At 34.5% G+C, this 27,546-nt stretch overlaps 1 protein-coding gene across 4 annotated transcripts; it reads left to right on the top strand.

Annotated features, from left to right (window-relative positions):
* LOC149794896 (uncharacterized) lies at nucleotides 1-27,546 on the top strand. Of its 4 annotated transcripts, none has more exons than XM_089964535.1 (8): nucleotides 1-284; nucleotides 1,703-1,800; nucleotides 6,668-6,787; nucleotides 10,115-10,357; nucleotides 13,922-14,090; nucleotides 17,160-17,287; nucleotides 20,688-21,737; nucleotides 25,531-27,546. In XM_089964535.1, the coding sequence occupies exons 2-8, from the start codon at nucleotides 1,731-1,733 to the stop codon at nucleotides 25,710-25,712; spliced, it is 1,962 nt and encodes a 653-aa protein (XP_089820661.1). In that variant the 5' UTR covers nucleotides 1-284; nucleotides 1,703-1,730; the 3' UTR covers nucleotides 25,713-27,546. The 4 variants fall into 4 exon arrangements, with proteins under 4 accessions (XP_089820661.1, XP_089820660.1, XP_089820658.1 ...); XM_089964534.1 differs by having other exon boundaries at nucleotides 1-576; XM_089964532.1 differs by having other exon boundaries at nucleotides 1-635.

Genomic DNA, 27,546 nt, shown 5'->3' with positions numbered 1-27,546 from the left:
GTGAAATAATTACAAATGCTGCGATAAAATAGAATATATTTTACTTAGGACATTGTGATATTATCTCATTCATTGTGGAATTGATTTTCCAAACTAGAAATTTTCTTACCGTATTTCTTATAAAATACTGTGTGCCTCACATTTCCACAGTATTTAGGCTTTAGTCCCCAGTTCGGTGTACTAACTTGTGTTAATAAACATCGCATAAATTAATTAGAAGTCACAACTTGTATACATGCAGAGTAGGATGCATGATAACATCATTATCATTGCAGTATATCGAGGTATTTTTAATCTAAAAAGTACAATCTTGTGGAATAAGGGGAGTAACTCCGAAGATGACCTTTATATCAAAACAATAGATAATTCATTTTGACTCAAACATTATGTAACATACGTAACTGAAAATAGTAACGTTTGTGTGAGAAAGATGAAGGAAAGCCTTAAATATAACACTCATGTTTCTGATAGTGCAGAACTTAATAACAAACAGTTTAAAGCAGGAACAAGTGCTCATTTTCTTGGCTTTATCAATGAATGATGTATATGCCTTGCAGTCAGGGAAAATTGAAACCGGTAGATAAGATGTGTACAGATGACTGACCTACTGCCAACATTTAAGTTTTTGACATGAAGTATGTAACCATATGTTAGTATAATGCAGGAAGAGAGAGAGAAAAAAAATAATCAAATAACTTATAATTCGGGGACATCACTTCAATTTCCACTTCGCTAGCTGAGTCAAATGAAGATTCCAGATATTCATCTTTTGTACGCAGCTTTCCAGCTAGCTACTTGAGTAAAAACGGAGCTTCCTCTATCATGTGATTAAAGATCCAACTTGACAATTACATTTTTTTTATTGTATTATAATCGGGGAATATATCTTAAAATGACTAACCATAAAGTTTTTGGGGTGTGGATTGGTGGTGGCCCAAAGAGCTTAACAATTTTTTTCTTTGGATTTGTGGAAAAAAGCTATCTGTTATAATTAGTTTAAAAAAATCTAATTATCTTGCGGTGAAAGAAAAAAATCTGGCTTTAGAATAAAATGCCAACCCCCCATAATTAAATGATCATAATCCATAATGAGATTCACTGCTTACAATGCCTCAAGTTGGACCCTTCATTTAAATACAAATCATCTTCAGTTTTTAGTGTTTCTACTAATTATTTCAAATAAAGGGTGTAATGGTTCATTTTGTACACTGTCTAATAGAATATAAGTTGTTGTTGTTGTTGTTGTGGGGCTTAATGCCATTTTTTAGCACACGATAGGCTATACATGGTGGCCAGTATTAATGGTGGAGGAAGAACCCGGGAAAACCCGGGGAAGAACCACCGACCCACGAGAAGCTACTGGCAAGCTTTCTCACATACCCACATTGGCTGAATCCGAGACTCGAACCGCCTCAGACAGAGGTGAGATGGCCGTGATCCGTAATGGAGAGCGCTTTAGACCACTCAGCCACTCGGGGCCCCATAGAATATAAGAAACAACCCTCAAAGTTTAGGTACTGGCACATAAGACAATGTGGGGGAGGGTAATTTATCTCCGTTTGAGGGTTTATGCATGTTTATGGTGGTCCTAGAAAATGTAGTTTTAAAATAATAGAGAGTTCTGATTATCAGAAGATGTATTTTTAACATTATGATCATCATCTGCAGCAGCAAACTTTTATTGCCTCTTTTTCATTTTCAGGAAATGCGTTCTTCTGGGCTACACAACAATGGATGAGTCTTCCTTGTATCTATGTGGTTTCAATGGGTTTGGCCAGATAAATCAATTTTGCAAAGACTGTAAGTACTTTACAGACGTAGTATCATTTCATTAACCTATCAAAAGTGCATTGCAGAATTGTAAAAATGTTTCCACTATATTTTGGCCAGAATCTAAAATGACAGCATTACAGAATCTGTATATTGTCATGCTGTCAAATTAGATACTGTCATGCTGCCAATACTGTCATGCTTCTGGGACAGTTTCATAGAGCGAGATTGACAGTCAGTAGAGATCACATCAGTCTGCTGATGAAGTCCTTATCGTAAGACAAAAGCTTCAGGTTAGCTTTCTCTGTTTTTTGTGTATGTAATTGTAAAGTTAAATACATTGTCAAATATGAATATTACTACAAAGTTAAGCTTTCACCAGAGTATGACAGAATCAAATATGGCAACATATCAGAATCTAATATGGCAGCATGGCAGAATCTAATTTGGCAGTATGACAGAATCTAATATGACAGCATTCAAGAGCCAATACTACACATTCGGCAACACTATCTAGATCTGCAATTTGGATAGCTGATTAAACTTTGTTTTGTCTCTTTTTTTTCAGAGAAATAACCCTCCTAATTTAATATATATGCATTTCATGGCATATCCCTGACATTGTTATTCCTCAGCTTTTTTTTATATTAAAAATGGGTTCTTATTCATATGAGGGCACTCACCTGTTATTTTGTACTTTTCAGAGAGCGACGTGTGTAAGGTGAAGTTGTTTGCATTTGTAACATGCACAGTAGAGATAATGTCGTCATACCTCTATGCTACTTTTATGTAATGTGGCTGACATTTCTTTGGATACTGTACTTGTGGAAATTGTACATGATCTTAAGCACATGGTATAACAAAATGGATGTTCCCATGTGCTTGACAAATTAACCAGGATTAATCAAAAGTACACTAACTTTAGCAGTTATTAAAGTAGGGAAAACAAACTTTACTGACGTAGGCAATAGCAGCTTCTGAAAGTGCAATGAATGAATTACAAAATATTTGAAAAGTAAAAGTAAAAATGTTATCTGATCTTTTTTCTACAATTTACCTCTGAAGTCCAGGAACTGAAAATGACCATATGGAGCTAGCAGTTGTTTTATACAAGCACATCTTAAGTGAGCCCAAGCTGTAGACTCTAGAAACTAAATTCTTTTAACAACAAAGACATACAAAGTTTTTATTATATAGCCAGTATAAACAGTGAAAAAATCCTGGGAAGTTTATTTTCTTCAAAATTCTAACCCTATGCAAAATATGAAACTGTAGAGTATCACCATACTGTATCACAACTCATGCCCTGTCATGGAGAATGCACTTTGACAATATGACCAGAAAGGAATAACTCCTCAGCCAATCCTATGGGACAAATACCCCATATTTTAAATGCGTTATTTTCACATCAGATTTTTTAAGGATTATTATTAGCCTAGTATCACATCTTCTATAAACTAACAGCTGGAAGATAACTGTCAGTTTTCCTTTCCAAATATTGCTTTCAGAGCATTGCTGTTATTAACTTGTAACTCAAGTAACAGGATGACAAATTTGATATTTAACTGATTTCTTTTATTATCTGGATAATAATTAACATAAATCTATTACAGCTACATAATGAGTAAAGGCAGCATCAGCATGGTTAAGATGTACATAAAATGTGTCCATTTATCATGCACTCCATCAAGTAGCAACCTCAAACATTAGACTAGGAATTTACAAATACGAATATTCTCATGTGAAACATTTTCTTAGTATTTCTTAATGTGTTAGTGACCATTTGCAATTAGCACAAAACAACAAAAGATACACTATTGTTCCATTATATTGGTATTAAAATTTTATTAGCATAGAAAATGTAACTCATGTAACAAGGATGGACAAACAAAATTTTATTTCTCTATTTAAAATTCATAAAATATTTCAGAGCCAGCAATTTACAGGTTTGGTGCTGGAAGTAGCTATACCATATCTGTTGATAATATTTTGTAATCAGCTTATTCATTGCCCCTTAATTTGCCAACTTTCTTGAAAAATTTGATTGTCAATGGCAATTCTGAGAAATATTTATGTACAATGTATTAATTATTTAGTATGTTAGGTCTGTAATGTATTAGTACAAGTATGCACTTTAAAATATTGATGTAGTCCTACATTTATATTTTGTTGCATTTTTTTCAGTTGCAATATATAATACTGATTTTTTATTCACCTCTTGGCTTTTATGTATACTCAGTGGCATGCCAACTTGCTTTGGGTGACTTCTGGACTAAGCATTTGATGTCAAAGGAAACTTTTTGGTCCTTATTGTTGACCTAATGCTGCTGTTGCTATAAAGTCTTGCGACAGTACTCAATGTAAATTCTGCTGTTGCTATAAAGTCTTGTGACAGTACTCAATGTAAATTCTGCTGTTGCTATAAAGTCTTGCGACAGTACTCAATGTAAATTCTGCTGTTGCTATAAAGTCTTGCGACAGTACTCAATGTAAATTCTTTCAGAATCGGATTTTAAGCAAAGCAATGTTATATTGTGTAACCTTCCTAAACAAAGACAAGAATCACCTTACCATGACTGCCAATTCTGTTCTGTAAATATTACATGAGATGCACATATGTTTATAGATGTAATCAAATTATATACACTCCTTAATTAGAAATGTAGTATTTATTTCAGTTTAATAAGGTGCATGTGCATGCTGTCTTCTTAAAATAACAAGAATCACTAAACAGTAAACATGTTTAATGACTGCCATTCCATCAGTGTCACATGATTTGCACATGAGTTGGTCCAAACCTAAAATATTGAATGTACTGCAAAAAGACCAAATATCAATATTAGACTACATTCATGCATGTGAATATCATAAATTGGTATAGAATTTCTGTTATGTTTATTAACATTATAGCTGTGTATACACAACAACATAACATGGACAAATATTTTCTGTCCATAAATGTTTTGTGAGAATACACAAGTTTGTACCAAACATCCAACGTTTTGTCTCTACAGCCCCCGTTTCAATGAAATGCTCAATATTAAAAAGATCACTTCTTTCAAAATTGTAATGCATGGAAATCATTTTAATCTTGAAAAAAGCTAAAAATGAATAAAATCCAAGGAAATCCTCAAAAACACTAAATGGATCAGACTAGAATAATTTTAAGAAAAATTTGTATGAATGTTTTAATCGGGGCCTCTGGTGGCTGAATGGTATAAACTGCTCTCTTTTATTGATCACTGTCATCTCACCTATGTCTGCATGGGCTTGAGTCTTGGCTTGGCCAATGTGGGTATGTAGGAATGGGCCAGTAACTTCCCATGGGGCAGTGGTTCTTACTCAGCTTTTCCTGAGTTATTCCTCCACCATATATATATATATATATATATATATATATATATATATATATATATATATATATATATATATATATATATAGCCTACCTTGCGCTGAAAAATAGTATTAAACCCCAAAACAATAATGACTCGTTTAATCCCAGATTGATGTTGAATGTTCAGTTGAAAAAAAAAATAATTGTTACTAAGATATTTTAAAAAAATACTTGAGGAAAAGATTTTGTGATGTTTGATGAAACTTGGGCCTATTCAAGGAGAAACATTTTGTGATGTTTAATGAAATTGTTCCTGGCCTAAATTTTAAGTCGAGTCTTAGTTTGTAATATTGGAACCTAACCCATTCTTCAAGGGCCAGGTCGTAAGTGATGGTGGAACATCAATGGCAGAAGATTCAGTCCAACGGAGTTTGCATATATGTACAGTCAAATCTATTCAGATGTTCACTTTGATATAGCAGTCACCTGATCACAGCAGCCATTCTGATTTTCTTCCAGTAAATTTCCCATTTAAATGTCCTGTATGTAATGGTCTGCAGCCAGGTGGTTTCTTGCTGCTTAAAGTGGTCACTGGAGTGTATTGTCACTGACTGAACAATATGGAAATGCAGGCTAAACTTTTGCTTCACAAGGACATTGCTTAAATAAAGGCATATTGTGTCATATTGTGTCAATTAATGTGCAAACATTTCTCATGTTGCTTGCACTCACCATACTTCAATCACATTCTAAGTGTAACTCAAAGGCATCAGTATTTCAAATTCAAAAGCAGGGCAGATTCTATCGTTAGTAGGAGGGTCAGAGTAATTCATATGCTGGATGGTGGGCAAACCAGTCATGTTGTCACATTAGAAATGCCAGTGTGAAAGGTACAGTTTTTATATCTGCATCTAATTGCTTGTGAATTTAAGCTATCTACAATGAAAAATGTTTCTATTTTGAGAGATGTAACTTACATTCCTTTTTGTGTAGGTCTTTTCAATAAAGGCATGTGAAGTTTCAGTGTTGCCAATATTGTTTGTAATGGTGCATACAAAAACTAATTTTGCTTTAAGAGTTGCTGTTGAGTTTATTTAATGGATCAGTTAAAGTGAGTCAATTACAGTAATCTTGAATGGGACATAAGTTTGGAAGAGAACACCATATATTGATGTATTTTATGATTATGTTGAATAGTGCACATATCTAAATCTGTATATAATAATAATAATAATAATAATAAGGGTATTCTGTGCATGATATTGTTAAAAAAAAAGAGTTTGAAAGGTGAACCTGCATACAGAGATCACATATGTACAAAAACCAATTTGGTCTTTTTCCATGGGTAGCTGCTAATGACAGGTTTTATTGTATATAGGCACAAAATTAATTAAAATTAAAAAGAGAGCAAAGAACAGTATATAGAGTTACATGCAAGTATTCTGCAGTGCAGATTTGATGAGGGGGGAATGACCATGACAAAGAACTAATTATGTTTGGGTCAGGATATTCATCTAAGATCTTAAGGACTTTGTTCAACAGCGTAATTTTTTTTTTTTTAGGTCAAAGCAGCCAAAATGGCACCTCCAAAAATCACATGTATTATTCATCACCACAGAAGTCAGTTGTGTCTCATGCTGTCAGAGTTGTATCTACATGGTCAAAGATATGTGTCGTCACATGTAAGTACAGTTCAGTCTGGATTAGGGACCACCTCTTCTATGAAATCACCTCTTAAAGAGATATATCACTTATGTTCAATTCTACAACATACACTAGATTTTCTAAAAAAGGAATTCAAACTATACAATTCAAACAAAAAAGTAAATGATAGGTTTCGACAAATAAATAGTGTCATACCACCACATTAAATAAGAGTCATTTTGATATTGGCTGATAATACAAGATTTTTTATTTTTAGGAATTTTAAGATTGTTTTTCATCCATTACTAATCTGAGAATATCCTTATCATTAACTCTTTTGTATTCAGCTAATTCTTTCAGACTGCTGCCCATGCAGTAATGGTACCTGAAGTTCATTCATATGCATGCTTTAGATGGCATCTCCATGCAGTAATGGTACCTGAAGTTCATTCATGTGCATGCTTTAGATGGCATCTCCATGCAGTAATGGTACCTGAAGTTCATTCATGTGCATGCTTTAGATGGCATTTCCATGCAGTAATGGTACCTGAAGTTCATTCATGTGCATGCTTTAGATGGCATCTCCATGCAGTAATGGTACCTGAAGTTCATTCATGTGCATGCTTTAGATGGCATCTCCATGCAGTAATGGTACCTGAAGTTCATTCATGTGCATGCTTTAGATGGCATCTCCATGCAGTAATGGTACCTGAAGTTCGTTCATGTGCATGCTTTAGATGGCATCTCCATGCAGTAATGGTATCTGAAGTTCATTCATGTGCATGCTTTAGATGGCATCTCCATGCAGTAATGGTACCTGAAGTTCATTCATGTGCATACTTTAGATGGCATCTCCATGCAGTAATGGTACCTGAAGTTCGTTCATGTGCATGCTTTAGATGGCATCTCCATGCAGTAATGGTACCTGAAGTTCATTTATGTGCATGCTTTAGATGGCATCTCCATGCAGTAATGGTACCTGTAGTTCATTCATAAGCATGCTTTAGATGGCATCTCCATGCAGTAATGGTACCTGAAGTTCATTCATGTGCATGCTTTAGATGGCATCTCCATGCAGTAATGGTACCTGAAGTTCATTCAGATGCATGCTTTAGATGGCATCTCCATGCAGTAATGGTACCTGAAGTTCATTCAGATGCATGCTTTAGATGGCATCTCCATGCAGTAATGGTACCTGAAGTTCATTCATGTGCATGCTTTAGATGGCATCTCCATGCAGTAATGGTACCTGAAGTTCATTCATGTGCATGCTTTAGATGGCATCTCCATGCAGTAATGGTACCTGAAGTTCATTCAGATGCATGCTTTAGATGGCATCTCCATGCAGTAATGGTACCTGAAGTTCATTCATGTGCATGCTTTAGATGGCATCTCCATGCAGTAATGGTACCTGAAGTTCATTCATGTGCATGCTTTAGATGGCATCTCCATGCTGTAATGGTACCTGAAGTTCATTCAGATGCATGCTTTAGATGGCATCTCCATGCAGTAATGGTACCTGAAGTTCATTCAGATGCATGCTTTAGATGGCATCTCCATGCAGTAATGGTACCTGAAGTTCATTCATGTGCATGCTTTAGATGGCATCTCCATGCAGTAATGGTACCTGAAGTTCATTCAGATGCATGCTTTAGATGGCATCTCCATGCAGTAATGGTACCTGAAGTTCATTCAGATGCATGCTTTAGATGGCATCTCCATGCAGTAATGGTACCTGAAGTTCATTCAGATGCATGCTTTAGATGGCATCTCCATGCAGTAATGGTACCTGAAGTTCATTCATGTGCATGCTTTAGATGGCATCTCCATGCAGTAATGGTACCTGAAGTTCATTCAGATGCATGCTTTAGATGGCATCTCCATGCAGTAATGGTACCTGAAGTTCATTCAGATGCATGCTTTAGATGGCATCTCCATGCAGTAATGGTACCTGAAGTTCATTCAGATGCATGCTTTAGATGGCATCTCCATGCAGTAATGGTACCTGAAGTTCGTTCATGTGCATGCTTTAGATGGCATCTCCATGCAGTAATGGTACCTGAAGTTCGTTCATGTGCATGCTTTAGATGGCATCTCCATGCAGTAATGGTATCTGAAGTTCATTCATGTGCATGCTTTAGATGGCATCTCCATGCAGTAATGGTACCTGAAGTTCATTCATGTGCATACTTTAGATGGCATCTCCATGCAGTAATGGTACCTGAAGTTCGTTCATGTGCATGCTTTAGATGGCATCTCCATGCAGTAATGGTACCTGAAGTTCATTTATGTGCATGCTTTAGATGGCATCTCCATGCAGTAATGGTACCTGTAGTTCATTCATAAGCATGCTTTAGATGGCATCTCCATGCAGTAATGGTACCTGAAGTTCATTCATGTGCATGCTTTAGATGGCATCTCCATGCAGTAATGGTACCTGAAGTTCATTCAGATGCATGCTTTAGATGGCATCTCCATGCAGTAATGGTACCTGAAGTTCATTCAGATGCATGCTTTAGATGGCATCTCCATGCAGTAATGGTACCTGAAGTTCATTCATATGCTTGCTTTAGATGGCATCTCCATGCAGTAATGGTACCTGAAGTTCATTCATAAGCATGCTTTAGATGGCATCTCCATGCAGTAATGGTACCTGAAGTTCATTTATATGCATGCTTTAGATGGCATCTCCATGCAGTAATGGTACCTGAAGTTCATTCATATGCATGCTTTAGATGGCATATCCTTAGTGCTGACATAAGTGTACAGTGATGACATAAGTGTACAGTGCTGCCGTATTTTATGATCAGTTCATCTTAATGGAAAGTGAAAGAGATGATGGAAGTGAAGGAGAGGGAAGGAGAAGAAGGAAATTGGATTTGACCTAAATATGGAAATAAATGTTGCTTTTTTTATTATCAGATATGCAAGGGTAGATATATCTTCTACTTGAGAAAAGAAAGCATTTGTAGATTTACTGTGTCCAATGTGGAGATATTAGTATTTTCTCACACTGATATATTTTAATATCTCAGTATGAAATGTAAAATGTATTTATAGTGAGTGACACTATTTACTGCAGGAAAAATAGGTCACATAAGGCTGTTTTGCATTTTGTTCCATTTTCACAATCACATTGCATTTACAATTGTAATACTTACAGGGGTTACATTCACACCACCCTTAAAATATTTGTCACAATGACTTGCTTTCTTGCAGGAGAGACTGGGCTAAGTTTTTTAATTATACAAAAGCATAGCGAGTGAAACACAACATTTCCCAATACCCTTTTTTGTAAGTGGTATATATCTACCTGACAGTCATTTGGCATTTATATATCTTTTATTTTGTGTATCTCTTTTCAGGTAAAGGACAGCTCTATGTTGGAGGGTTAAAACACAGGGATGATAATATGTTGTATAACCATTCAGATCAAGTTTCTCCAGATATTGCTGCAACATGTGATAATTTCACTATATTGAAAAGAACTCCAGAAAAGCTGTGCCTTATGGCTGAAGGGGAGATAACTGTTCAAGACATGGACATCACAGAAAAGATTCAAGTGAAAGAAGTAGCTGGATGTGATAAGGAGTTGGCAGTAGTTTCAGGTTAAATCTAAGCTTATTTTTATGTTTGTTTTGATTATGTACATACACTTTTTCTGTTGTGTTACAATACCAAATAGTTATCAACTATGTACAAAATGTTTTCAGGTAAATTCTTACTTTCTTAATGTTTGATAGATAAGTGTTTGGACAAGCTTGCACAGTTAATATTTTATTACAAAAACAAAATAGCATGATATAGCAGTGCTACAGTAGTTATTTGTATCTTGTACCAGCAGCTTTAATTGTACTTTAATTCAGAAACTATTCCACAGATTTTTTGAAGTGTTTTGTATGTATCTCCCATTGCCTAGAAAATGTGTGCAAGTATAGTTGCTGATATAATTATGCGGTATAATCCAAGGGATCAAAGGTAACATAAACATACACCTTTCAATTATGATTATTCTGTTTTCATAATTTTCTTGAATATGTTGTTTGCTTGGTGGTTTTTAATAGAGCTTTCAACTCATTATTGTGTATATTATTCTGAAGAAATGGGAGCAAGGTACATTTCCCAGTGATACACTGAGGTAGTCAGCCCAGGTTGATCTAGGTGGGTATTGAACCTGCATCCTATTGATTATGAGTCAGATGCTCTTACCTTGTTGTATACTGAGTTGTAAAATTTATTTATTGAAACTAATTATCAATCTCTCTTTCACCATCCTTTCAAAGCTAGACCATTACATAACACTGCTCGTGGAGTAATTCAGTTAAGCAGACATGAAAATATCACTAATTTTAAAATTTTTGTACAGATTTAAACTTCTGAATCAGTTTATATTTTAACCCCAGTCACATTAACATTTGGGAAAAAAGCTTGAGCAATATTTCAGATTCAGTATGCTTGAAAAAAAGATGAAAATGTAATTTTTCTTGTCTTTCAGTAAACAGAAAAAGGAAAAGATATCTTACCGTTAACCTTCCATGACCACCTCTAGGTGGCTATGGTTGTTTGCTGTTTTAGCTTTCACACCAGATGAGCAACCATTACATCCTATACCTCTCGGAATCCAAGAAATATCATGAGTGTTTTCAGCTGGTGTTATCAAACTCCCAAAAATATCAGGAGTGTTTTCAGCTAGTGTTATCAAACTCCCAAAAATATCAGGAGTGTTTTCAGTTGGTGTTATCAAACTCCCAAAAATATCATGAGTGTTTTCAGTTGGTGTTATCAAACTCCCAAAAATATCAGGAGTGTTTTCAGTTGGTGTTGTCAAACTCCCAGAAATATCATGAGTGTTTTCAGTTGGTGTTATCAAACTCCCAAAAATATCAGGAGTGTTTTCAGTTGGTGTTATCAAACTCCCAAAAATATCAGGAGTATTTTCAGTTGGTATTGTCAAACTCCCAAAAATATCAGGAGTGTTTTCAGTTGGTGTTGTCAAACTCCCAAAAATATCAGGAGTGTTTTCAGTTGGTGTTGTCAGAATCCAAGAAATATCATGAGCAATTTCAGTTGGTGTAGTCAAACTCCAAGAAATATCAGGAGTGTTTCAGTTGGTGTAGTCAAAATCCAAGAAATATCATGAGGGTTTTCAGTTGGTGTAGTCAAAATCCAAGAACTATCTTGTGGGTTTTCAGTTGGTGTAGTCAAAATCCAGGAAATATCAGGAGGGTTTTCAACATCTCTGCAAATGTGTGCACCTTGTTGATGTATCACTCAATCCAAAACTGAGCAAACAACCATAGCCACTTAGTTGTAACATAAGCAAGCAATCATCCTATGAGACTGAATGGGATTTAAGAAATAACAAACATGATGTGAGCGACAATGAAAAAATGTATTATCCCCTTGTCCTAATGATTATAAAATAAAGAAACAAGACACTGAAATAAATACAAGACTACATAGTATTGACCCAATGGAAAACAATGAAGAAAAACAAATAAATAATTATTTGCAATATTCAATTACTCTATGTCATTACCTTAGATAGTCAAACACTGTGGAGCCTCTTGTCTCTGTAGTCAACCACAATATTGACATTTCTCTTTATAGTCAAACACTATACTGACATTTCTCTTTATAGTCGACCACTATACTGACATTTCTCTTTATAGTCAACCACTATACTGACATTTCTCTTTATAGTCGACCACTATACTGACATTTCTCTTTATAGTCAGACACTGTACTGACATTTCTCTTTATAGTCAAACACAATACTGACATTTCTCTTTATAGTCAAACACTATTATGACATTTCTCTTTATAGTCAGCCACTATACTGACATTTCCCTTTATAGTCAAATACTATTATGATATTATGACATTTTTCTTTATAGTCAAACACTATTATGACATTTCTCTTTATAGTCAAACACTGTACTGACATTTCTCATACATACAGCCAATGTTTACTTGACATTTCGTTGACCCGCTTTCCGGCTCGGTCACTTCAACCACCCAGGCCTTTCATGAGCACACACGTTGGTGCTTCTCCTGGTGGTCTTTCATCTCTCCTTGCTACAGCAGTCTCTAGCTACATCTAGTTAGCCCGCACCCAGTTATCCACACCTAGTTATCCACACCAAGTCATCCACACCTAGTCAGCTGAATATGAGAAAACAACTTTCCAAATAATATGCTTTCTGATTATCATTTAGATTAATAACATTTGGACATTTCAGTCGAATCAGTATCAACACAACTGAAATATTTCCTTATGTACGACTTTCTGTAATGTACGAATGATATACCATTGATTGGCTAAATAAAAAATAGGATATGCCAAAACTCTGATATATATATATATATATATATATATATATATATATATATATATATATATATATATATATATATATATACACAAACATCTTCAATATTAGTTATAATAGTGACAAAATAGCGTTCAAACAGGAGTACTGCATATATGCTCATATCCCTGTAAATAATCTACACTGTACCATCTCTCACTACCAGATTACATAAGCCATACACTCTTGGTGAATTAAACTAAAAGTATGATAAAACAGTGCAAGTCTATATTATAATATTGAACGTGTTCTGCGAAACTGAACATTAATTTGAACTGAAAAGAATACAACTCACCCAACTTGTTGGCTCAAACTAGGCAAAACATAATGGCAGTCCCACCCCGACAGCTAAACATACAAAGAGCTTCCCTCTAATGGCTGTCCTCATCAAGATCCCTAAGTAATATATATATAGTTACGCATGGTATTATGTATTAGACACATGCCATGCAAGCAATGTAGGCGTAATGCGATACAAGGAAAAAGTACACTTACAAAAATACTATGGTGCACCGAACATGTCACCTTATTAATACTGGAATCTATGGTGGTCTAGCCAAGTCATATCAGGTATTTTGTAACACTAGTGGTGGTCAGGGGAGATAATGGGAGTTTTACCTTTCTCTGAACATTAAAAAAAGGATTTAATTTTTTGTCGTTTCATTATTGCTATATTCCAGAGGTAATGGAACTTTTTTCCCTCATTATCGTATATGCATTCTTAAAACATTCTTTCAATTCTAATGAAAAAAACCCACAACCATTTCCACTTATTTTAAAACATGTATTATCTCATTACAGAGGACCAACATATTTATCGTGGTTGCCTGCATCAATTAGTGGAAGGACCTGTAAAACTGACCATGAACTTGATGTGTGGAAGTCTAAGGATTCAGTCTGTCAGTTGTGGCAAGGAACATGTGCTGCTTTTGTCCTATACCAGAGAGGTGTATTCTTATGGGAGGGGGAGGTTTGTTGGCTCTATTATCAATTGGGGGGAGAGGTTTATTGACTGGACAATCAAACTATCTGTGTTCTTGTATGGAATACCTTAAAGATCAAAGTCATGCCAAGTTGAAAGTAAGATTATATCACTACAACGCTTCTTTATCTATAATACAGCCATATACAACATTTAAGTACAGCTACTTTATATATATAATACAGCCATGGATCCATCCCACTACAGCTCTTCTGTATAAATTATACAGCTGTGGACCCCATCTCACTACAGCACTTCTTTATATGTATAATACAGCCATGGATCCCACTTCTTTATAAATAATACAGCCATGGATCCATCTCACTACAGCACCTCTTTATACATAGTACAGCCATGGACCCAATCTCACTACAGGTCTTCATTATAAATAGTACAGATATGGACCCCATCTCACTACAGCTCTTCTTTATAAATAATACAGCCAGGGACTAATCTCAATACAGCTCTTCTTTATAAATAATACAGCCATGGACCCCATCTCACTACATCTCTTCTTTATATATAATACAGCTAAGGACCCCATCAAAAATTTCAAATTAAAAAAATCTACTTTTGCCAGTATATAAGCTCAGCAGTTTGATTTGAGTTTAGTATCACATGCTTCAAGCTGTTTTTGCCAGTGGAGACCTTTTCATGTGATATCATGCAGACCATGTATCAGAAACAGTGGCCTATTAGGTTAGATGCCAAAAAACAGTGTCCTTCTAGATTTATTGGTTAAAACTATGGCCTGTTCGATTAGACTAATATATGTTAAACTTAAAATCTGTATGTATGCACAAAGACTAGCAATACAAATGTTCCAAAATTGACAGTACATTATTTGGTCACCAAGCAGAAAGTGCTGCTCATTTGCATGTAGACCACCAGTACATGTTCACCTGCATGTACTCTGCAAGTACATTTTAGTACATTTTCACCTTCATGTAACCTGCAAGTACATATTCACCTACCTGGCCAACACATGTTTACCTTCATGTACCTTGCCAGTATATTTTCATCTTCATGCACCCTGCCAGTACTTGCTCACCTTCATGTACCTTGCCAACACATACTCACCTGCATGGATCCTGCCAGTACATGCTCACCTTCATGTACCTTGCCAACACAAATCACACACACACACACCTTGCTATGATTTATAGCCAAATAACATCACATTATATCCATTATACTAATTGATGAAAATGTTTTTAATTATCTTAAGATAACTGAAAATAAAATATCTCAGCTCAAACGAAAATCAGAATCCTGCCTGAAAAATAAAATAAATAGGAGATGAATATGTTATGTTAGTGTTAATTGTTGGGTAAGTTGTAATTTAAAAACTGTAACTAATTAAGGATGATTAAGCTTACACTATTGTGAACACCGTGAAAAACTGTAACTATAGTAGGATGATTAAGCTTACACTATTGTGGACACCATGTGAAAGACATTGTACAGACATTTGAAAGATATTTGTTAGATTAGCCCAGTTAATGTAAAACACTCAACAAACAAGAAAATATTTAGTGGACTTGAGAAATTACAAAAAGTTCAAAAAAGAAAACTGCTCTCCTAAAAGTCTTAGGATGATTGTTAGTCTTACAAAGAAATACTCATACTTAACACATCAACCTACACTTGTAAATAAATAACTAACAAAAATTTCATATTTTGAAAAATGCAGATTATTTTCCAAAAGTTGGATTTGGCTCAAGTATCATTCACAACATCCCAATTGACAAGCATGCTGGCACATGTGACATGTGTCAAACATATGAATAAAGGATCATAAGTATAATTATATTTGTAATATTTTGAAGTACAAGAAAGAAAGGATAAAGTGAGTGAACATCATTGAGACAGGGTTTTCACTGACCCAAGTCAGCACTATATTAATAACAAGCATAAGTTGGGGGAGTTAGAGAATAAGCAGTGTCCACAGTAAGGGATGATTACCGTGAAATTGTTACCCCTGAGTTTATGTCTATGTTGCAATATGCCAAGAGGGTGGAGTTCATTAGCCTTGCTTTGATATCATGCCATTCTCTCTCTCTCTCTCTCTCTCTCTCTTTTCCTCTCTGTTTCGCACACACACACACACACACACACACACACCCACACACACACACTTTTGTTTCATCGCAGTATATTATTCAAATTCAAATTCACTTTTATATCAGTTTTCTATTGATTGAGGAAGGTTACAAGTTGTGTGCTCTCTGTTCAAATTTTGGGTGCCATTTTGAACAGTAACTGTGAAGTACATTAACTATATTGAGGCAAAATAAGAAATATTTATAATGTTTTTTATGAACTTATATTTGTAGTGCATCAGTTTTTAATCATCTAACATAAAAATATTCACAGAGTTATATGACTGCTTTGAACATGATAAATTATGAACTTTTTACACTCACTTCTCAAGGGACCCCGAGTGGCAGAGTGGTCTAAAGTGCTTACCATTACAGATCACTGCCATCTTACCTCTGTCTGCATGGGTTCAAGTCTCGCATTCGGCTAATGTGGGTATGTGAGAAAGCTTGCCAGTAGCTTCTCGTGGGTTGGTGGTTCTTTCCAGGGTTTTCCCATTTCTTCCTTCACCATTTATACTGGCTGCCATGTATAGTCTATCTTGTGCTGAAAAATGGCGTTAAACATTACAGCAACAACAACACTCACTTCTCCATATTTATGCCAACTTTACCCAATTCTGGCTGGAAAAGAGGTCATTTTGCCTAAATATTAGAGTCCAGCATTAAAAAGTAACAATCTGTTGGATATCTTTATGTTTTTTGAATGTTATCATTTAAAAAGCTTGAGCTCAGAATTATAAAAACTAGATATATTAGCGCATTAGTTAAGTATAGATAAAACTTAGCAAAAGTACAAAACCAACTGGCAGAAAATTTAATGAGTATAAAATATAGAGTTATGAAATTTATAGAACCATTTAAAACTTGTGCATATTTATACCAGCAGTTCAGTCACACCAGAAGCCATCTAAACCATGAAATTTATTCAATAGTGAAAAAGATTATTATTTTTCAGCCGTGGTCAGCTTGGTTATGGTGACCTTTATGTTGACCATCAGACAATTCCACTTCCAGTAGAAACCCTGTCAGGACTTGCTGTTACAGGAATAGCTGCAGGAGGCTGGCATTCTACTGCAGTAACAGGTGCTTGCACGAAACTATAAGGATAGGTATCTTAGGACAGATGCTTGCACGAAACTATTGGCCTGGGATAGGTATCTTTGAGGATTTGGACAGGTGCTTGCACAAAACTATGAGGATAGGTATCTTAGGATAGGTGCTTGCACAAAACTATAGGGATAGGTATCTTAGGATAGGTGCTTGCACGAAACTATAGGGATAGGTATCTTAGGATAGATGCTTGCACAGACTATAGGGATAGGTATCTTAGGATAGATGCTTGCACGAAACTATAGGGATAGGTATCTTAGGATAGGTGCTTGCATGAAAGTATAGGGATAGGTATCTTATGATAGATGCTTGCACAGACTACAGGGATAGGTATCTTAGGATAGATGCTTGCACAGACTACAGGGATAGGTATCTTAGGATAGGTGCTTGCACGAAACTATAGGGATAGGTATCTTAGGATAGGTGCTTGCACGAAACTTTAGAGATAGGTATCTTAGGATAGGTGCTTGCACGAAACTATAGGGATAGGTATCTTAGGATAGATGCTTGCACAGACTAAAGGGATAGGTATCTTAGGATAGATGCTTGCACAGACTATAGGGATAGGTATCTTAGGATAGGTGCTTGCACGAAACTATAGGGATAGGTATCTTAGGACAGATGCTTGCACAGACTATAGGGATAGGTATCTTAGGATAGATGCTTGCACGAAACTATAGGGATAGGTATCTTAGGATAGATGCTTGCACAGACTAAAGGGATAGGTATCTTAGGATAGGTGCTTGCACGAAACTATAAGGATAGGTATCTTTGAGGATTTGGGAAAGTTCATGGTTATCTGATAATTGCAATTCCAAATTTACTGAGTCAGCAGATTCAGGAGGACAAATATCTGCTGTGAATTTCTACAAATTGTCAATTGCAAGAGTCATTTCCACTCTGTCACATTGGAAATTCAGATGGAAGAATTGTCAGAAATGTAATTCTGGCTTGCTCTATGTCACCAGGATAACTCTGCAATCATTATGGTGTTAGCATTACCAACTGCTTATTTTAGATTTTATTGCTACAAAATTTGATATCAGGCCAAATAATTTTTGATCTCTATATAGTGTGTTTGCCAAGTGGATATAATACTTACATTCATTCTCTCATTACACCTCTCCCTTGATCACTTGCGCACAGTGGGGTCCACAAACATTGACTACGCTATAAGCAAGGGTGCAAGTTACAGAGGGACCTCCAAAAATTGAGAAAAAAAATCCGCTTAAACATCAAGAAAACTGCAAGGGGGAGAGTTAGGGGACTATGTTGTTTAATGACTGAATCCTCATTTTACAATCACGTTGATAATAATTGTTAATAATAAGCTTTTTCTAATGTAGTTGTTCATTATTATGTATAAATAACATTTATCTTAAAAATGAAATGTTCAAGATGTGAAAGATCATTCCAACTGGTTTGAACGACCATCACATGCATGTAAAAACATGTGTAATATGTCACTGCTTTCTGTTTTGTTGAGAAGTTTGGTTACCGGAGTTGTATTTAAAAGTATCTTGCCAAATTGGGAGACTGTTAGCAGGGAACTAGACTGACTGTTGATACACCACCAAACAAGATTCCTTTTTTTAAAAAAAACAAGTGACATTTATTTTGTGAGACAATCGTCTACGTCAAAACTCAATTTTTGATTTATTCAATTAGTACATTATTGATGTCATGATTTTATTGGAAGTAACGGTGAAACTTCTTATCATCCTTGAGGATATCTCTTAGTGCCAGTTCAGGAATTCTCTGAAACTCACTTGCCCACAATGGTCCATATCTGTGATGAAGTATTCTTCTAGTTTGGTTTCCTTGCTGTCTTTGATCATTATGAATGAGTCAGTTAATTTAAGATAGTTTATGTTACATACACGGTAATATTTTTAACAGTGTTTGATTGATCCATGAAGTGAGTTCACCCTATATATGACCGGGGCCGCTAGATTTTACGTTTATAGGATTTGCGTGTCTTTTAACTTTTCTTTTAATCCACCTCCTTTATTTGATTCAAAAGACATAATTAATGGGATAATACAAAGGAGGCCAGCTTTTAATTCAGTGCAACACTACAACAAATACTTCCACAACTCAGTTATTAAAACACTGTTGGCACTTTATTAGGTTTGCAGAGAAACACTTGCAGACATAGCTGTTATGGTAAATTGACAAATTTTACATTTAAATACACATTGCATTTATGATGATTACACTTAAGAGGAACTAAAAGATAGAATTAAACACAAATTTCACTTTAAAAAATTATGTAATTGGTATTTAAGTATTAATGTACTGTCTACACTAAGCGAAAGTGACATTTTCATTGATCAAAATTTCCTTGAATATTTTCAATTATGGTGTACAAAGAATGTTGTCTGGAAAGAAAATATAACCACTTATATGACTGCTTATTAAAAGTTGATAATTTCAAAATGTTGATTAAAATTTTGAGGTCCTATCTACCATTTTTGACAATAAAACGAGTGATACATCAATTTTGATCGCGATTTTCGTCAAGTTTTAAGAAATAGGGATAATTTTGTTTTTGTATTTACTGGTTTAAAAAAATGGGATCCATGCCTGACCTCATGTTATAAGCGGGTTTGCGAGTTATCACGGCGCGAGTTATCGAGGGAGTGGTGTATTAGCATTTTGAAAAGATTTTAATTTTTTGTCTTGGGCAGTTGAATTGTATTTACCAGTTCATTACATTTTTACTCCAGTTATGTTTTCATCATAGATATTGAAAATGTTTTACCACACCTTATGATCTGTAAGGAAGTTTGAATTTTTTCGAAGCAGTTGAATATATCAAGGCTGTTTAGTAAGTAAGTGCAGAAGGCAATTTGTCACTTCTGGATGGCCTGTCCTCTCCAGTGAATATTCAACATGGTGGCCAAACATTTGAATCAAGTTGGCACAGCAGTGACTTTTATTATTTTTAATTTGTTTTTTTTTATCATAAATTAATGAATAAACAATACTTTCCCATAAAAATTTATATTTAATATTTATCACAGTCTGAATACATGTAAGTCATACAACAGTCTAAGTAGTTAACAGTGTATGTTCTCCAGGAGACTTTACACATCCCTGTTGGCAAGTTCTTCTATATATGAAACAAACTTTGCAAGCATTTTTTGTGGATAGCTGCCTCTCCTCAGTGTTATGTTTTGCTACTTTGTACCATTGGCAGCCCATACAGCAGTACTGTTTGTCTGGGGCTGGCCTAATGATGACTGATGTTAATTGTATTGACTGCAACCCAGAATTACAACAATGTGAGCCACTAACAAATTACTATAATTCTGCTATGATAAGCTGCTAAGGAACAAAAGTAAATAATATACAATATATTTTATTATAGCTGAAGGAGATCTCTATGTTTGGGGATGGAATGAAAGTGGTCAGCTTGGACTTACAAATGGCAAACAAGAATCGAAAGAATTTGATTCTACCCTGGCACAGTCTAACACAAAAGTCACTTCTGCACTTGAGAAGACAATCAGTTCAGACGAACTTGAGCCTGAGAATATAGAGAATTTAAGAAGGTATAGTGATACCAGTTTTCTAAAAGAATGGGATATCAGGAAATTTGGACAATCAGTTAATCCAACCTTTCTCCAGTTTGATAGGTCAGGTAATACCATGGCTTGGAACGCAAGGCATTCTTGTAATGAAGGTGAAGATGTTTCAGCTCACATTCTTCAGGATGAGCAAATGTTTATCAAAACTTGTGATGCATGTCAATCAAAAAATGTAGAGAAATCTCAGTCGGAGATTACAAGTTTTTTGAAAGCATGGAACAAACGATGTTCTGCTGATAGTGACCAAGATTGCAGTGATGTTTCAGGAAAAACAGATTTTGTAACAAACAGCAATCTTGAAAAACCTGCCATACAACTTACTGACAAACCAAGTGTTTCAAAAGCATGCAATAGTAGTTGTTCAAGAGACTCCAGAAATCAAGATTTATCTGATATCGGTTTTTCAAGAAACTCCAGAAATCAAGATTTATCTGATATCGGTTTTTCAAGAAACTCCAGAAATCAAGATTTATCTAATATCAGAAGCAAATGTTCAGGGGTGAATGAAAAGTTATATCAGAACAATTCAGAAGCTAAAAAACAAAAGTTTTCCAATTCTTGGAACACTGGTTGTTCAGTTGGTGCAGGGGACACTGATTTAGATATAAATGAAAGACAAAGTTTTGCAAGAAATATAAAAGGGCATATTTCTGCTATAACTGGTGAACAGAGGTCCAATGTAAAGTTAAACCAACAAAGGATGCATTTGGTTTTCCATCAAGACACAGAACCTGTACAAATACAAGGTGTTCCACAAGTTCTGGACCTTCCAGAGGCTGTAAAGGTCACAAAAGTCAGTTGTGGATCAAGGCATACTGCTGTACTACTAGGTATGTATTATACTGGGAAAAATAAGTTTTTTATTATGGTACTAATATGATTATGCTTTTTCAAGGAAGAAGAAAATAATATAGATCACAAGTATTGGTTAACATCTAGAGATATGCATGGGATTCCAGTTTCATTAGTAGTGGTTGACATCTAGAAATAATTATTGGACTTCAGTTTCTTCATCAAACACATTTCCTGATCATAATACCCTAGGAGAACTACTAACTTCCAAATCCATCCCTTCCAAGCTAAATCTTTTTGGCCATAAGCTTAAAGTTTTCTGCCCACCTAGGTGGCAGTTAGATAGAGTGATCTCCCCATGATAAGGTATTAGTACCAAATCCAGTGAATTCTTCAACTACTACTTCTGCTTGTGCCAAGTACCATGCTATCATACAAAGAGGCCTTGCAATCGTTATTCAAGCATTTCGGAAGTTTTCTACCTTAAAGAAAGAGGAGTATTCTCTTCAAAGGGGAAATGTACTCCATCTAAAAAATTTCAACTTTTCTGGTTTTTCTTTCTTTGGTGACAAGTTTCTGGCTGTTTAGTGTCATCACTTTGCCATCTTCTCACACTTAGATACCATTGGTAGATACCTGCACATATTGTGAAAGCATCTTTTCACATTGCTATAGCTGCATTTAAATAGGTGTAGTTCTAGTATGTGTTGTAGAATACTCATATAATATTTCAGTATAACTTTTGCTATGGTTGGAAATGGGTAAGTTTTATATATTTATCTCATCTTAGCATCTGTTTCATAGTTCTATTCATGACACTACCGATCTTACCTATGTAGGCTATCATTTGGCCATTGGTCTTACAACTGATATAATAGCATTCACTTTATAAGTATTAGTAAGATTGCTTTAGTGCATTTTTTGATGTTCATTATTCAGACACTGTCCATGCAAAATATTGATGAAAGTATGCATCTCTGTTAGTACCACCCTCAGAACAAATGAAGCTCATTGTGGTGTATATTTCATGTAGTGCTGAGTTTGGTTAAGCTTTTGAATTTAGATGATGTCCACTTGAGTTTTTTTAGCATGCTATATGCATTCTATCCTATCTAGAATCAGGAAACTTGGTGAGGGGATGCAGCTTGATAAGTACTACACCCTTATTGCAGTTTGATAAGTATTACACCCTTAATGCAGTTTGATAAGTACTACAACCTTAATGCAGCTTGATAACTACTACACCCTTATTGCAGTTTGATAAGTACTACACCCTTAATGCAGCTTGATAAGTACTACACCCTTAATGCAGTTAGATAAGTATTACACCCTTATTGCAGTTTGATAAGTACTACACCCTTAATGCAGTTAGATAAGTAATACACCCTTAATGCAGTTTGATAAGTACTACACCCTTTTTGCAGTTAGATAAGTACTACACCCTTAATGCAGTTTGATAAGTACTACACCCTTAATGCAGTTTGATAAGTACTACACCCTTAGTACAGTTAGATAAGTAATACACCCTTAATGCAGCTTGATAAGTATTACACCCTTAATGCAGTTTGATAAGTACTACACCCTTAATACAGTTAGATAAGTACTACACCCTTAATGCAGCTTGATAAGTATTACACCCTTAATGCAGTTAGATAAGTATTACACCCTTAATACAGCTTGATAAGTATTGCACCCTTATTTGCAGCTTAATAAGTATTACACCCTAATTGCAGCTTGATAAGTACTACATCCTTATTGCAGTTTGATAAGTACTACACCCTTATTGCAGCTTGATAAATAACATACCCTTATTGCAGCTTGATAAGTACTACACCCATATATTATACCCTTGTTGCAGCTTGATAAGTACTGTACCCTAATTTCAGCTTGATAAGTACTACACCCGTATACTATACCTTTATTACAGCTTGATAAGCACTACACCCTTATTGCAGTTTGATAAGTACTACACCCTTATTGCAGCTTGATAAGTACTATACCCTAATTGCAGCTTGATAAGTACTACACCCATATACTATACCCTAATTGCAGCTTGATAAGTACTACACCCATATACTATACCTTTATTGCAGCTTGATAAGTACTACACCCTTATTGCAGCTTGATAAATACTACACCCTTACTGCAGCTTGATAAATACTTCACCCTTATTACAGGGAGAGGTCTTTGTGACCTTAATTTCATGCTTTAGAGACTTTGTTGAAATTTTGTATTTAAAGAAATTTTATTGGCTGTTTATCTTTGAATCATGAAAATTGATAATTGGATGCATCTGTGTTAGTACTACACCTTTTCAGCCAAAAAGGTCATTGTGACCTACATTTTTTTGGTTCTACTAACATAATCTAAATGCTTGTTATTTATATAGCTCATGATCACATAGATTTCTTTCATGGTATATCTCAATCTGATCAGTGCAGTTTGAAGTAGGAATAAATATATATATATATATATATATATATATATATATATATATATATATATATATATATATATATATTTACTGGTAAACTTTCTATATTAATGACTACATTATACAAATTTTGTTACCTTAAACTTGTGCATGATAATATGAATGAGTATGCATCAGTATTGTCACACTGACTGTAACTCTAAGGCTTTGTAACTCAAAACCAGTCTAGCTGATAATGTTGGATATTGGTAATAACTTTGGAACAGATTTTAAGAACATGAATTTTGTTTTTAAATGGTAGAAAAAACATGAATCACTGTTTTTATCTACTCATCACAGCACTACTTAAATTTAGAAAAGAACGTTCTTTTTTGTGCCTTGTCATGAACATCACTTTTAGTCTGAATTTAGTTTCTGCATGATGATTACTGTTTACTATGATAATTACTGTTTACTGCATGATGATTACTGTTTACTATGATTACTGTTTACGGCATGATAATAACTGTTTACTGCATGATAATTACTGTTTAATATAATAATTACTGCATGACAAATAAAGTGTACTGCATGATAATTATTGTTTACTATGATAATTACTGTTTACTGCATGATAATTACTGTGTACTTAATGTTACTTGCTGTTTACTATGACAATTACTGTTTACTATGATAATTAAAGTTTACTGCATGATACTTACTGTTTATCATGAATATTACTATTTACTAGGATAATTACTGTTTACTGCATGACGATTACTGTTTACTATGATAATTACTGTTTACTGCTTTATTAATACTGTTTACTATGATAATTACTGTTTACTGCATGATAATTACTGTTTGCTATGATAACTACTGTGTACTGCATGATAATTACTGTGTACTGCATGATAATTTCTGTTTACTATGTGATAATTACTGTTTGCTATGATCATCGTTGTTTACTGCATGATGATTACTGTTTACTATCATAATTACTGTTTATTATGATAATTGCTGTTTACTGCATGATCATTACTGTTTACAATGATAATTACTGTTTACTGCATGCTCATTACTGTTTACAATGATGATTATTGTTTACTATGTGATAATTACTATTTACTGTGATACTTACTGTTTACAATGATCATTGTTGTTTACTGCATGATGATTACTGTTTACTCTGATAATTAATGTTCACTATGATAATTACTGTTTACTATGATAATTACTGTTTACTGCATGATCATTACTGTTTACTATGATAATTACTGTTTACTGCATGATAATTACTGTTTACTATATAATTGCTGTTTACTGCATGATAATTACTGTGTACTATGGCTGATGGAGACTAATAAGTGCTTGATAGCAATGAACTTTATAATTAGTTACATCAATGCTTTTTGTAGATAATGGCTGCCTGATGACCACAGGTTGGAATGGCTATGGTCAGTTGTGCCATGGTGATGTGACCAGCAGGGATTTTCTCCAGACTGTGGCCTTTTTTACTGACCAGCAGCTTGTAGTGACTGATGTGTTTTGTGATATCTGGACAACAGCCATCATAGCACAAAAGATAACTGAGCACTGATGGACACAAGGATAATTTATATACTTGTTGATAATTATGGTCATTTGTACTATTGCTGTGTAACCATTTTGCTCAAGAATGAACTTTTTATATTGCCACATGAAAGAAAATGAAATATTCTGTGATAAATGGACAGTAGTACTCAGAATAAAGTGGATAACTGTAGGCACCTAAACTCACAAGAAGGATTAATTTAAGTCAGGTCACAAGAATAACTTAAGGCACTTTGATCAGATCACAGAGGTATCACTTATTGCACATTAAATCAGGTCACAAGAGGTATAACTTACCTTAAATCAGGTCACAAGAGGGATAACTTAAGGCACCTTAAATCAGGTCACAAGAGAGATAACTTTAGGAACTGTAAGTCAGGTCACAAGAGAGATAATTTAAGGCACCTTAAATCAGGTAACAAGAGGGATAATTTAAGGCACCTTAAGTCAGGTCACATGATAATGAATTAGATAACTGTCTTGAATATTTCTGATGATGACTTAGAGAACTGTCTAGAATGATTGTTATGATGAATTAGATAACTCTCTAGAATGATCCTGATTATAAATTAGATAACTGTCTGGAATTATCCTGATGATGAATTAGATAACTCTTTAGAAGGATCCTGATGATAAATTTAGTAAGCATCTTGAATAATCCTGATGATGAAGTAGATAAGTGTATAGAATAATCCTAATGATGAAGTAGATAAGTGTATAGAATAATCCTGATGATGAAGTAGATAAGTGTATAGAATGATCCTGATCATGAATTACATAAGTGTCTAGGATGATGAAACTATTAATTTATTTCTTGTAAACAGTTGTGTAAATTAAGATTATACAAAGAAAAAAAGCAACCAGTATAACAAAATAACCATTGATTGGTACGTATTATGAACCCTACAAATGTATAATTTTCATCATTGAAGATTGGCATGAAAATGAGAGAAAATGCCAATGGAAGACATTTGTAATGAAATTTATGAAATTATGTAATACCAGCAGTTAATGTAGATGAAATAGTTGAAATGTATTTTCAAAATTCCCAAAAGAAATGAACATTTAATGAGATTGGGATATCAGTTTGATTACAAGGTAGGAGATTAGATTAACTAGCTAGACTCTTGGAGGGTCAAACACATTAGATCACATCATTATTATTATTGTTATTTTTATTATTATTTGGGTTATTTATAATTTAGATTAAATTACGTTTGTATTTCCCAGTTAAGTAATCGTGATTTCTCACTTTGTAGGTGACAGTGGCAGAACATTTTATAACCTATGGTCCTAATTCATTGTTGATCACATCGTCAATTTCATTACTTTCCTGAGTAGGACATCTGGTTAAAACAGCCTTTGCTGTCTTCTTTGACTTCAAAGCCCATTTTACAGATATATATTTGTGGAACAATGATGTCATTTTACTTTATTAATTGATATCTTTTGAGCATGCTTCTTAGTTCTTATCTACAATTTCTGCAGATGGTTAAAAATATTCATAAAGTTGAATTAAACAATCGTCTTCTCTGTAATTGTGAACTCATAACCCTTATGAGTTAATTGACGGTAGAGGTAAAACTGATGGTGTGTGTTTTGTTATATTATTATTCATAATATATTTTGAGTCCTGATGGCTTGCAGCTTCCATACTTACTGGCTGAATCTACATATATAATCACAATATTGAACAAATGGAACCATTAGTTGATTGTAGTAGTTTTAATTCCAATGATAAAACCCACATATGACATTATATTTTTTCAGCTGTTTGGTGCTGTGTTATTGTACTTTTATTCCTGAATAAAATTAATTCAAGCATTTCTTACAAATTAAAA

This window comes from Sinohyriopsis cumingii, chromosome 7 (assembly GCF_028554795.1).
Source record: "Sinohyriopsis cumingii isolate HCF-2022 chromosome 7, ASM2855479v2, whole genome shotgun sequence".
In the NCBI taxonomy this organism is placed as follows: domain Eukaryota; kingdom Metazoa; phylum Mollusca; class Bivalvia; order Unionida; family Unionidae; genus Sinohyriopsis; species Sinohyriopsis cumingii.
Note: the sequence above shows the minus strand (reverse complement) of the source record. Positions and strands in the feature narration are given on the sequence as shown.